General features: G+C 43.1%; 2 protein-coding genes across 2 annotated transcripts; both read left to right on the top strand.

Annotated features, from left to right (window-relative positions):
• The first annotated feature begins 653 nt into the window (after nucleotides 1-653).
• Nucleotides 654-11,703, top strand: LOC134812426 (TBCC domain-containing protein 1-like). The gene is made up of 11 exons (XM_063819836.1): nucleotides 654-888; nucleotides 1,013-1,138; nucleotides 1,298-1,434; nucleotides 1,917-2,041; nucleotides 2,162-2,290; nucleotides 3,574-3,728; nucleotides 4,101-4,418; nucleotides 4,464-4,496; nucleotides 9,497-9,684; nucleotides 10,619-10,704; nucleotides 10,947-11,703. The coding sequence occupies exons 1-11, from the start codon at nucleotides 728-730 to the stop codon at nucleotides 11,163-11,165; spliced, it is 1,677 nt and encodes a 558-aa protein (XP_063675906.1). The 5' UTR covers nucleotides 654-727; the 3' UTR covers nucleotides 11,166-11,703.
• A 414-nt stretch (nucleotides 11,704-12,117) lies between these two features.
• On the top strand, nucleotides 12,118-13,173 carry LOC134812424 (myosin light chain kinase A-like). The gene has a single exon (XM_063819834.1). The coding sequence runs from the start codon at nucleotides 12,118-12,120 to the stop codon at nucleotides 13,171-13,173; it is 1,056 nt and encodes a 351-aa protein (XP_063675904.1).
• The last annotated feature ends 533 nt before the right edge of the window (nucleotides 13,174-13,706 follow it).

The raw sequence follows: 13,706 nt of genomic DNA, 5'->3' as shown, positions 1-13,706 counted from the left end.
ATATTTAAAAAAAATGTATCAAAACTTTATCCTATTTTAAAAACCTAAAAATCAAACTTCCAAGTGGAATAAAGGTTGATAAAATGCTTCTTTGCCAAATAATGATGAAACCAAAGATAATCGTTATGTTTCACTTTATTACTGACATAACTTGCTCCCTCAATTCTTACTAAAACTTCATTAGAAACATTCCAAAAAAAGCAATCATTTGTAATACTTCCAGAAATCATATCTTTCTTAATTCCTTCTAATTTAATTTTAAAGCCTAAAACTGTCACAGAGTTCTTGACATCCGGAGGGAGTTTGTTCCAATATGGAATAACTCGTTCCGGGAGAGAAGACTTCTGGACATTCTTGATTTTAGTTTAACTTCTACTACATCTATTGCTTGCAACAAGATTAAGACCTGCTATAATTCTAAACATCCCTGATCCATAATCAGTCAAACCACTTGTTAATTTAAAAGCTTCTGTAAGGTCCCCACGTATTTGCTGCTCTGCCAAGTGCCAGTATTGTCAAATTGAGAATTTCCAATATACGGCTGTAAAGAAGAGTACCCACCTCATCAATCAGACGCCTCTGGACGCTCCAAAACAGTCCCCCAACTTCCATGAGCCCCAATCTGACAGATTAAATCACATAATGTAACTCTTAGCAATGGATACCAACACTTAGTTCCACTAAGTTCGTGGTGGATCAGGTCAAGTGTTGAACAAGACCAGATACGATGCATGTTGACACGCCAAGGGTGTTGGTGTGGCCAAATCAGGACATATTCAAGCATGGAATACTGGCTGGATTTCCTGCCTCTTTTGGCACAGCTGAAAACCTCTCAAAATTCCTAATGTACTGTAGAACAAAAGGAAAGAATGGCTGGCCAAATGTGTGGTAAGTAATCAAATTTTTAAAATTTCTTACTCACAAATTTACATCCGATTATTTTCATTGTTTCTTGAAAATAATATGCCTTGAATGCTCTGGTAGGATATAAATCAATACTAATTTGTTTCAGTTATGCTATTTGGGAAAGCTATGCTCAGCGTAATTTCAACATGACATCAGATTTAGCCTGCCTGTTTTTTGAGTCTTGTCGTCACATTTGCATGCCAACAAAAGACACTTCTGCGTGGGATGACAGGTATGAGCAAAGTAGCTATTCAATAACAATTACATTTTAATGAATATTGTTATCTCCTTTGCCTACTTAGGTCAATTAAATCAAATGTAACAAAGCTCTTATAAAATGTATTCCAGATACTCAGCAAATGTAACAAAGCTCTTACAAAATGTATTCCAGATACTCAGCATGCTCATCAGAAGACACAAAAAGCAGGATGAGAGACAAAGTGAGTGTTAACACAGTCCATCTTGCACTTTACATGTACTCTCAGAATGTTACTCTCATGCAGACACAGAAGTTTTCACTTAGATCAGGTAAACTGGACGAATGTCACTGTTGCTGTGTATTCTATAGCTTATTTTTCGAATCTAATTTTCCGCATAGATACTGAGTATGTTACGAAAATCTAATTCACTCTGATATGAATAATTTACAACAACAAGATACAGGTCTCTCCCGAACGTTGGGATGGCCTGAGGTGCTTATCTCCTTTTCAGTAACCCTAAGCCACTCTGTGCCGAGGCACTATACTAGCTGTAGGTGGGTTAGTCCTACGAGTCAGAGAGTGTGTATCACCAGCCGAAGCTGTACCAAATCACAGCTTGGTAACTGGCCGACTTGCATCCGACCGGATTTGAACCCGGGTCTTCTGCTTGGGAGGCGATCGTGTTACCACTACACCACCCGGAAGACGAAACATTTAGTTCGTAACAAATACATCGTGTGCCAATATAAGTGTTACGGTTAATATCTTATCCATTATTCCGAGAAGTCTACTAAACTCACAAAATCTCAGAGGAGTTCCCGACAGACCGCAAAGCTAAGAAGAAAAGTATAGACGTCAGGTTTATTGAAACTTTCCTCTCTGATATTATCAAGATATTATCAGAGCCTGATAGCAAAGGACTCCCTCTTGATAAGGTTTTATAAATTATTTATATCTCTTTAATATTGAAATGGTTTCCATAATAGCTAATTTTATGGACTTGGTTTTCTCCCAACTCTTTTAAAAGTTAGCAAACCCTAACAAACACATTTCAGCAACCAATGAGTGTAGCAAACGTTTCCTCGCTCGGTGTTATGTTTACAGTGTACACGGAGAACTCTATTCGTCCTTTACATGAAGTATTACAGCAACAAGCCCACGCTACAGTCTGCTCCTTCAGCAAGGTTTGTGTGTTGCTAATCTGATAAGTATTACAGCAACAAGCCCACGCTACAGTCTGCTCCTTCAGCAAGGTTTGTGTGTTGCTAATCTGATAAGTATTACAGCAACAAGCCCACGCTACAGTCTGCTCCTTCAGCAAGGTTTGTGTGTTGCTAATCTGATAAGTATTACAGCAACAAGCCCACGCTACAGTCTGCTCCTTCAGCAAGGTTTGTGTGTTGCTAATCTGATAAGTATTACAGCAACAAGCCCACGCTACAGTCTGCTCCTTCAGCAAGGTTTGTGTGTTGCTAATCTGATAAGTATTACAGCAACAAGCCCACGCTACAGTCTGCTCCTTCAGCAAGGTTTGTGTGTTGCTAATCTGTGATGACAGTGCAGTGTGAAAGAGATCCTTCTTCAGGGTTAATACTTGACAGTTGTTAAATAATGTAATTATGAAAGATGTAGAAAAGTGTGATCATGACAGTTGTTAACAACCGTATGAAGCAGCCTTGATTACCACAGGGGTACACTCAATTGCTCCTACCTACTTTAGTACTTTGAGTCGGAAAAAAACGAACATTTTAAGTTCCTGTCATTTTATATCCTTTTTGGGGGTTGGAACTTCTACTTCCATCCCAGTTTTGATATTGCATACTGTAGCTGGTACTGTAACATTATTAATATTAATATACATGTATCAGTATCAGTACCTGCTACCTGCTACCTGCTACCTGCCGGTGTGGGTAAGCTGGTGTCTCCTATCCGCAATTAAACTGACATTGGAAGGCACTGGGCCTTTACTAGTAAAATTAGTGGGCCTGGTGGGTATTAATTCCAGGCTTCCCCTCGCCCCAGATATGGCTTCCATTGTTAATCTGTGCACAAATCCGCAATCTCCGTGACAAAATCTGCGCTGGACTCCTCGGTTTGAAGGCGGCATAGCTAAAAAGAAAAAGAAAGAAACAAAGAATCCAACATATTTTAAGGATTCAAATTTTTCATGGAAGTCCTATATTTTTGTTGCCATACAAATGTGAAGCCTTACGACCATTTTCCTGCCAATGGAATCCAGTGAACTGTGAACTATACGGATCATTAATTTCTCAGAGTCACTAATCTCTTTCACGTACTTACTGATATTTAGTCGTACTTGACCATAAAATTACGAAATTTTACCCACACACTATCTATGAAAAGGTATTATAGATATAGTGGCATTGTGCTGTATAAAAGGTAAATGTTTAATTTTATCCACTCAGATCTATATTCAGCACAATTACCCTCACAATCTACATTTCAGTTGACACAGACGTACAACACACAACAAGTCCGCACGTGGTTACTGGATCACATGCACGCTAATCCCTTCACCAGTAAGCGGTGTCTTATGCACGGTAAAACAGTCTACCAGAAACCTGGGAGACCCCTCAGGAGATCCTCAGATATCAGTCTCGAGTATGTACTGTGAATTGTGCAGTGATCATGATGTATAATGCGGCACATGAGTTATGATTTAAGGCACATGATTTTAAGACCCTCATTCCGTAGGGCACATGATTTTTCTGTGAAATAAAACTTTGAGTAGAAATTTAATTTCACTCTTTCCATCAATATATTTTGTTGGTACATCTTATTGTAAGATTCACAAACAAATCAGCAGTGAATTTTCAAGCACATCCCTACCTTTATTTCCTACCTTTATTTCCTAAACCTACATATCGTATAATATATCATATAGCTAAAAAACCTCTCCCTAGGAACGGGTCCTCCAACACCCTGACACGGTGCAGGATAACAGTAAACAGTAGCTAAAAAACCTCTCCCTAGGAACGGGTCCTCCAACACCCTGACACGGTGCAGGATAACAGTAAACGACCACGAAACACCCAAAGAACACCGGCTACTTGCCATGCAGTACGTTTCCCGCCAAATCTCGGTCCTGAGCCCTGAAACACTGCTGAACCACCGTGTCCACGTGACCCATTGTAATGATGCCTCTATCTACCTGCTGTCCTCTATGAAGTGTGTGTCTGTGAAGCAGTGTTCTAGGACTACCCTGGTTACTGGTCCTGTAGCTGGGACTTTGTATCTGACTGGGTGTATTAATATGAGGATTATCTCTATTGCTAGACGTGTTGTACTCAGGTAAATAGCTGGGACCTTGTATCTGACTGGGTGTATTAATATGAGGATCATATCTATTGCTAGACGTGTTGTGCTCAGGTAGATTTCTATTTTCCTTTTGTTAGAGCTGATTGTTGATTATGTATTTCTGTAACACTGGTTTAGTCGAGTAAGGTTAGTTTGTCCTGTAATGACGGTAAAGAAATTAAAGTTACAACCAAGAGAAATTAGAAAAACCATATTCCTTCTTGAGCCAGTGCAGTGGTAAAGAACATCTTGAGCGTTTTCCAAGACATTTAAAAGTTTCGGTCTTGTAATGCAATGGCTTAAAGGTGAAAGGACAATGAATATACAATTCTCTTCTATCAATGATATACAATTATCTTATCCCCCTACAGTTCTTGGGAATAGAAGTTTGACTGTATTTTGACTTTCGCTTTCCGACACAATGCGCATCCTGATATATAAATAAAGTTAAGGAAACAGATTGTAGTTCCGTAGAATTGCTGGTCATTAACTTCTACAAAAATAGAAATATCTGAGCTACTCAAAGTCCACATATCATCATAATATTTTAGTTATAGTATTCAACATAAATATCATGTGCTACGAACTAAAACCTATGAAAGTGGAGTGTGACTTACAGTCGTGTGTCACATGACCCGTAACATGAGTATTAAAACAGAGTCGGTAAACAAAAGACGAAATGACTAACTATAATAGTTTTATTTCTGAAGAAAGTGACTTGTCAATAACATCAGATCTCGTAATACTATTTATCGTTATCAGAGAAACACAATTTATAACAATGATTATATTACATGTTTACGATTTTAATACGAACAGCAACAAAGGATATATCTCCCCAGGAACTGTCAGAGTTGTAAGCTCTGCATCCTGACCCCTACCCTCCCCAGGAACTGTCACAGTTGTAAGCTCTACATCCTGACCCCTACCCTCCCCAGGATCAGGAACTGTTACAGTTGTAAGCTCTACGTCCTGACCCCTACCCTCCCCAGGAACTGTCACAGTTGTAAGCTCTACATCCTGACCCCTACCCTCCCCAGGAACTGTCACAGTTGTAAGCTCTACATCCTGACCCCTACCCTCCCCAGGAACTGTCACAGTTGTAAGCTCTACATCCTGACCCCTACCCTCCCCAGGAACTGTCACAGTTGTAAGCTCTACATCCTGACCCCTACCCTCCCCAGGAACTGTCACAGTTGTAAGCTCTACATCCTGACCCCTACCCTCCCCAGGAACTGTCACAGTTGTAAGCTCTACATCCTGACCCCTACCCTCCCCAGGAACTGTCACAGTTGTAAGCTCTACATCCTGACCCCTACCCTCCCCAGGAACTGTCACAGGTGTAAGCTCTACATCCTGACCCCTACCCTCCCCAGGAACTGTCACAGTTGTAAGCTCTACATCCTGACCCCTACCCTCCCCAAGAACTGTCACAGTTGTAAGCTCTACATCCTGACCCCTACCCTCCCCAGGAACTGTCACAGTTGTAAGCTCTACATCCTGACCCCTACCCTCCCCAGGAACTGTCACAGTTGTAAGCTCTACATCCTGACCCCTACCTTCCCCAGGAACTGTTACAGTTGTAAGCTCTACATCCTGACCCCTACCCTCCCCAGGAACTGTCACAGTTGTAAGCTCTACATCCTGACCCCTACCCTCCCCAGGAACTGTCACAGTTGTAAGCTCTACATCCTGACCCCTACCCTCCCCAGGAACTGTCACAGTTGTAAGCTCTACATCCTGACCCCTACCCTCCCCAGGAACTGTCACAGTTGTAAGCTCTACATCCTGACCCCTACCCTCCCCAAGAACTGTCACAGTTGTAAGCTCTACATCCTGACCCCTACCCTCCCCAGGAACTGTCACAGTTGTAAGCTCTACATCCTGACCCCTACCCTCCCCAAGAACTGTCACAGTTGTAAGCTCTACATCCTGACCCCTACCCTCCCCAGGAACTGTCACAGTTGTAAGCTCTACATCCTGACCCCTACCCTCCCCAGGAACTGTCACAGTTGTAAGCTCTACATCCTGACCCCTACCCTCCCCAGGAACTGTCACAGTTGTAAGCGCTACATCCTGACCCCTACCCTCCCCAGGAACTGTCACAGTTGTAAGCTCTACATCCTGACCCCTACCTTCCCCAGGAACTGTTACAGTTGTAAGCTCTACATCCTGACCCCTACCCTCCCCAGGAACTGTCACAGTTGTAAGCTCTACATCCTGACCCCTACCCTCCCCAGGAACTGTCACAGTTGTAAGCTCTACATCCTGACCCCTACCTTCCCCAGGAACTGTCACAGTTGTAAACTCTACATCCTGACCCCTACCTTCCCCAGGAACTGTTACAGTTGTAAGCTCTACATCCTGACCCCTACCCTCCCCAGGAACTGTCACAGTTGTAAGCTCTACATCCTGACCCCTACCCTCCCCAGGAACTGTCACAGTTGTAAGCTCTACATCCTGACCCCTACCTTCCCCAGGAACTGTTACAGTTGTAAGCTCTACATCCTGACCCCTACCCTCCCCAGGAACTGTCACAGTTGTAAGCTCTACATCCTGACCCCTACCCTCCCCAGGAACTGTCACAGTTGTAAGCTCTACATCCTGACCCCTACCCTCCCCAGGAACTGTCACAGTTGTAAGCTCTACATCCTGACCCCTACCCTCCCCAGGAACTGTCACAGTTGTAAGCTCTACATCCTGACCCCTACCCTCCCCAGGAACTGTCACAGTTGTAAGCTCTACATCCTGACCCCTACCCTCCCCAGGAACTGTCACAGTTGTAAGCTCTACATCCTGACCCCTACCCTCCCCAGGAACTGTCACAGTTGTAAGCTCTACATCCTGACCCCTACCCTCCCCAGGAACTGTCACAGTTGTAAGCTCTACATCCTGACCCCTACCTTCCCCAGGAACTGTCACAGTTGTAGGCTCTACATCCTGACCCCTACCCTCCCCAGGAACTGTCACAGTTGTAAGCTCTACATCCTGACCCCTACCCTCCCCAGGAACTGTCACAGTTGTAAGCTCTACATCCTGACCCCTACCCTCCCCAGGAACTGTCACAGTTGTAAGCTCTACATCCTGACCCCTACCCTCCCCAGGAACTGTCACAGTTGTAAGCTCTACATCCTGACCCCTACCCTCCCCAGGAACTGTCACAGTTGTAAGCTCTACATCCTGACCCCTACCCTCCCCAGGAACTGTCACAGTTGTAAGCTCTACATCCTGACCCCTACCCTCCCCAGGAACTGTCACAGTTGTAAGCTCTACATCCTGACCCCTACCTTCCCCAGGAACTGTTACAGTTGTAAGCTCTACATCCTGACCCCTACCCTCCCCAGGAACTGTCACAGTTGTAAGCTCTACATCCTGACCCCTACCCTCCCCAGGAACTGTCACAGTTGTAAGCTCTACATCCTGACCCCTACCTTCCCCAGGAACTGTCACAGTTGTAAACTCTACATCCTGACCCCTACCTTCCCCAGGAACTGTCACAGTTGTAAGCTCTACATCCTGACCCCTACCCTCCCCAGGAACTGTCACAGTTGTAAGCTCTACATCCTGACCCCTACCCTCCCCAGGAACTGTCACAGTTGTAAGCTCTACATCCTGACCCCTACCCTCCCCAGGAACTGTCACAGTTGTAAGCTCTACATCCTGACCCCTACCCTCCCCAGGAACTGTCACAGTTGTAAGCTCTACATCCTGACCCCTACCCTCCCCAGGAACTGTCACAGTTGTAAGCTCTACATCCTGACCCCTACCCTCCCCAGGAACTGTCACAGTTGTAAGCTCTACATCCTGACCCCTACCCTCCCCAGGAACTGTCACAGTTGTAAGCTCTACATCCTGACCCCTACCCTCCCCAGGAACTGTCACAGTTGTAAGCTCTACATCCTGACCCCTACCCTCCCCAGGAACTGTCACAGTTGTAAGCTCTACATCCTGACCCCTACCCTCCCCAGGAACTGTCACAGTTGTAAGCTCTACATCCTGACCCCTACCCTCCCCAGGAACTGTCACAGTTGTAAGCTCTACATCCTGACCCCTACCCTCCCCAGGAACTGTCACAGTTGTAAGCTCTACATCCTGACCCCTACCCTCCCCAGGAACTGTCACAGTTGTAAGCTCTACATCCTGACCCCTACCCTCCCCAGGAACTGTTACAGTTGTAAGCTCTACATCCTGACCCCTACCCTCCCCAGGAACTGTCACAGTTGTAAGCTCTACATCCTGACCCCTACCCTCCCCAGGAACTGTCACAGTTGTAAGATCTACATCCTGACCCCTACCCTCCCCAGGAACTGTCACAGTTGTAAGCTCTACATCCTGACCCCTACCCTCCCCAGGAACTGTCACAGTTGTAAGCTCTACATCCTGACCCCTACCCTCCCCAGGAACTGTCACAGTTGTAAGCTCTACATCCTGACCCCTACCCTCCTCAGGAACTGTCACAGTTGTAAGCTCTACATCCTGACCCCTACCCTCCCCAGGAACTGTCACAGTTGTAAGCTCTACATCCTGACCCCTACCCTCCCCAGGAACTGTTACAGTTGTAAGCTCTACATCCTGACCCCTACCCTCCCCAGGAACTGTCACAGTTGTAAGCTCTACATCCTGACCCCTACCCTCCCCAGGAACTGTCACAGTTGTAAGCGCTACATCCTGACCCCTACCCTCCCCAGGAACTGTCACAGTTGTAAGCTCTACATCCTGACCCCTACCCTCCCCAGGAACTGTCACAGTTGTAAGCTCTACATCCTGACCCCTACCCTCCCCAGGAACTGTCACAGTTGTAAGCTCTACATCCTGACCCCTACCCTCCCCAGGAACTGTCACAGTTGTAAGCTCTACATCCTGACCCCTACCCTCCCCAGGAACTGTCACAGTTGTAAGCTCTACATCCTGACCCCTACCCTCCCCAGGAACTATCACAGTTGTAAGCTCTACATCCTGACCCCTACCCTCCCCAGGAACTGTCACAGTTGTAAGCTCTACATCCTGACCCCTACCCTCCCCAGGAACTGTCACAGTTGTAAGCTCTACATCCTGACCCCTACCCTCCCCAGGAACTGTCACAGTTGTAAGCTCTACATCCTGACCCCTACCCGACCCCTCCTACTGGCTGGTTGTAACGATATCACCCTGGCTCCGTACAACACCTATTACAGAGGATTAGCAGGACATCTGTCTCACGCCACCTTCAGTGTGGTTAAGAACTTCTGGGACCAGCCCGCCTCCCCCATGTGCCTGGATGGTGGGTCTCTTCTAGGTGACGTACTTTTAATCTAAGTAATTTAACTGATAGTTAATTTCTAAGTTATTTAGATCTGATCACGTGTTACAGAGCTGATCACGTGATATAGAGCTAATCACGTGATATAGAGCTGATCACGTGATATAGAGCTGATCACGTGATATAGAGCTGATGACGTGTTACAGAGCTGATCACGTGATATAGAGCTGATCACGTGATATAGAGCTGATCACGTGATATAGAGCTGATCACGTGATATAGAGCTGATCACGTGATATAGAGCTAATCACGTGATATAGAGCTGATCACGTGATATAGAGCTGATCACGTGATATAGAGCTGATCACGTGATACAGAGCTGATCACGTGATATAGAGCTGATCTCGTGATACATAGCTGATTACGTGATATAGATCTGATCACGTGATATAGAGCTGATCACGTGATATAGAGCTGATCACGTGATATAGAGCTGATCACGTGATATAGAGCTGATCACGTGATACAGAGCTGATCACGTGATATAGAGCTGATCTCGTGATACATAGCTGATTACGTGATATAGATCTGATCACGTGATATAGAGCTGATCACGTGATATAGAGCTGATCACGTGATATAGAGCTGATCACGTGATATAGAGCTGATCACGTGATACAGAGCTGATCACATGATATAGAGCTGATATCGTGATACATAGCTGATTACGTGATATAGATCTGATCACGTGATATAGAGCTGATCACGTGATATAGAGCTGATCACGTGATATAGAGCTGATCACGTGATATAGAGCTGATCACGTGATATAGAGCTGATATCGTGATACATAGCTGATTACGTGATATAGATCTGATCACGTGATATAGAGCTGATCACGTGATATAGAGCTGATCACGTGATAAATCGTGAATATGTAACACGTGATGATCAGGTGACAGTGGTAAAGTGTATCAGAAACTCCCTCCAGAACAGTTCCACCTCTTCTCCATTCCCTTTAACACTGAGGGCACCACTACGGTACGTCTTCTTCGCTTGTTCAACTTAAATATTCGAGTTTGTATTGTGTGTCGAGAATTGAAATTGTATGCGAGTACTACACGACAGTGTACTCCACTACAATGTACTGTACTGCACTACAGTGTATTATATAATTACACAGTGCTCTGCTGTATTTGTTATTGTCCTTTGGTACAGAGTTCATCTCCAAATAAGAGCAGCAGATTTATATAACACTTATTTCATACGTGAACCATTCATAGGGCCTGGTGAACAAGTTACCGCCAGAGTACGAAGAAGGCACGATGCGCGCACGTGACCGCGTCAACAAGTGGTACGACAACGTGCAGAAATGTGAGTTGTCAGAAACACAAACGGTGCAACTAGCCGCCACCTTGCAGGCCAGATTCCATGACTGGCTCGAAACCACCGGACATCATAAGGAATTGGAGGCCTTGATCAGACTGCGTGATAAATCTTAGATAATCAGATAGAATTAACTTGATAAGTGTAAATAGTTTGTTATTATTATAATGCTTTATTATGGGAAAATTTATAGATTAGACAATATATTGGACTTATTAGTAGTAGTAGTAGTATACGTTACGGTGGTTTGGTAATCATTTTGTATAAATTTCTATGTTTTAGGTTGTAGTTGTTATAATTAATACTGAGACAGTTTTACATGACTTATAATCATAATAAGGTTACATAACCAACATTTTGTAGCCATTTAAGTAAAGATACTCAATAAATTTAGGTTTTGGCTTTGTACAGAGTGATGTCAAAGGTCAACCTTTGAAAGGTGACATATTTGGATTTTTGCGTTCGTTTTTTTATGGCACGCTTTTTTGCCACTACTTTAATGTTTGATTTATTTGAGCCTATGACATACAGGGTGGACAGAAAGTAATGAAATATTGACATAAACAATATACCAACGCCACTGTGTTCCAACTTTATAACTTTATAAATTATGAAGCCTGACTTCTTAAGTCACAAAACCTGACCAGAAATACAACATCTGAACACATTTCATTAATTCTGGTCCATCCTGTAATGTGTAGCAGAATATTGTATTTATGTGTTGTATCATTTATTATAAATTGTGACCTGTATAATATAAATATAAAATTGTAATTATTATTAACCAAGTTTACTGAGATATTATTCATCTTTTAAATTAGTAGATGTAACTTTTTTCGATTCCAGAATAAATGAAAGTTAAGTTTAAGGAATAACTAAATATCCTGTCACCATTGACTTTAGACCAACCAAAAGACCTTTCGTAAACCCAGTTTCATAGATAACATAATAACATAATTACACAATTACTTAATTAGTTAATTAATTAATTACTTAATTACTCAATCACTTAATTACTTAATTATCTAATTATCTAATCACTAATTAACCGCTCACTCCCATTAGGGTATGAGTTTATACGCGCGGTTAGGAGCCACCAAACCAGCTGTAACAGAGATATCCGACTTTACAGACCCTACTACTGGGGAAACTGTTGCTGTGAAGCGGAGTGATTTTATCCACGATAGCAGTGGGAAAAGAGGCGAGTCAAGCTGGGGCACTGTTTATGAAGCTAAATACAGAGATGACCGTTATGCTATCAAAAAGATAGACAGGATAGATTTCGATGACGAAAGCAATCGCCCAAAGCTTGCATTTAAGAGGGAAATGGACTTTTTGAAGGAAGCAACTGGGTGGAACTGCCCAAATATAGTTCGGTTTCATGGTTACATTCAGTTTTCCAAATCAGCCTGGCTGATCCTAGATCTAATGGACAAAGACTTATTAGAAATCATGCGCAGAGATAACTTCTATTGCGATTTAGCAAGGTTGAATGTTGAAGAGCGAACTTGTTTAGGATACATGATGCTGAGAGACATTAGCAATGGATTACAATTGGCTCACGGGGCCAATCGTCAGGGTAAACCGTACATGCACCGAGACATCAAACCAAACAACATCATGGTGAAATGCAACGAACGGCGGTTGGCCATCATCGACTTCGGTTCTACCAAAGAAATATCCAAGGAAGAACTTAAGATCCACTCAGTTGCAGCCGGTCATCAACTGTATCTTGCACCCGAATCTATGGTTGGTCCTGCCACGTATAATGAGTTAATTGATATCTGGTCTCTGGGGATTACCATCATTCGTTTTTTCTTAGGAAAGCACCCGATATACGATGACAGTGCCGACCAAGCCTCTTCCAGCAACGACCATCAGAAAAATTGTGAAATATACTGTAGAATCCTTGGTGAGGATATCGATGGTGATAAATACGACTGGCCTATTCAGCTAGTTTCAGATGAACTGGATCAAGACTTTACAAGACTTATTAACCGGTGTGTTGATAGGGTTCCATCTCAGCGCCCCTCTGCTCAGGATATCTACAATATTGCTTCACCAGTAGTCAATCGAATGGATCCTAATCTTGCTGTTAGGCTGTTTGACACGTTTTTTTTGTAGCTAATACTCTAATAGCAAAATATCTTAAACTCAGATTAATTGATCCATCAGACGAGATATTTCAAGCGATTGTTTTTTAGCTCCGTTTCATTTGTTGACCGGGACGTTGGTGAAGTAAAGAAATATTGATTGAGTGAGTGTTGAATGGTAAATTAAACATTTTTTGTCTTTTGAGTTATTAATTATGTAGCAAGATGTAGTTTGGATGAATTGTTATTTTTAACTGTTTTTATACGTTTTAACGCCCTTTATCAGCTTTCAGATCAAGTAAGTTTTAATTTTGTACTTGATGGGTTATATGGTTAGGCTCGGGAATCGGGATGTAAGACATCTATTAGTTTAATAAGAGTTACAGTGACGACATGATTAATGGCATTCAGCCATGGACCGTACAACTTACCTTCCTTATATATTTTCTCTCGCACAGTTACAGTTAAAGTTGCCAATTATTCCGTTAATTATACCGTTAATAGTCGTTGAAAGAAGCTTATCAGGAGAGATGACGTTACTTTAAAATAAATAAAAAATATGTG

This window comes from Bolinopsis microptera, chromosome 3 (genome assembly GCF_026151205.1).
Source record: "Bolinopsis microptera isolate Bmic1 chromosome 3, MBARI_Bmic_1.0, whole genome shotgun sequence".
Lineage (NCBI taxonomy): Eukaryota > Metazoa > Ctenophora > Tentaculata > Lobata > Bolinopsidae > Bolinopsis > Bolinopsis microptera.
This window is presented reverse-complemented; position numbering and strand designations above follow the sequence as displayed.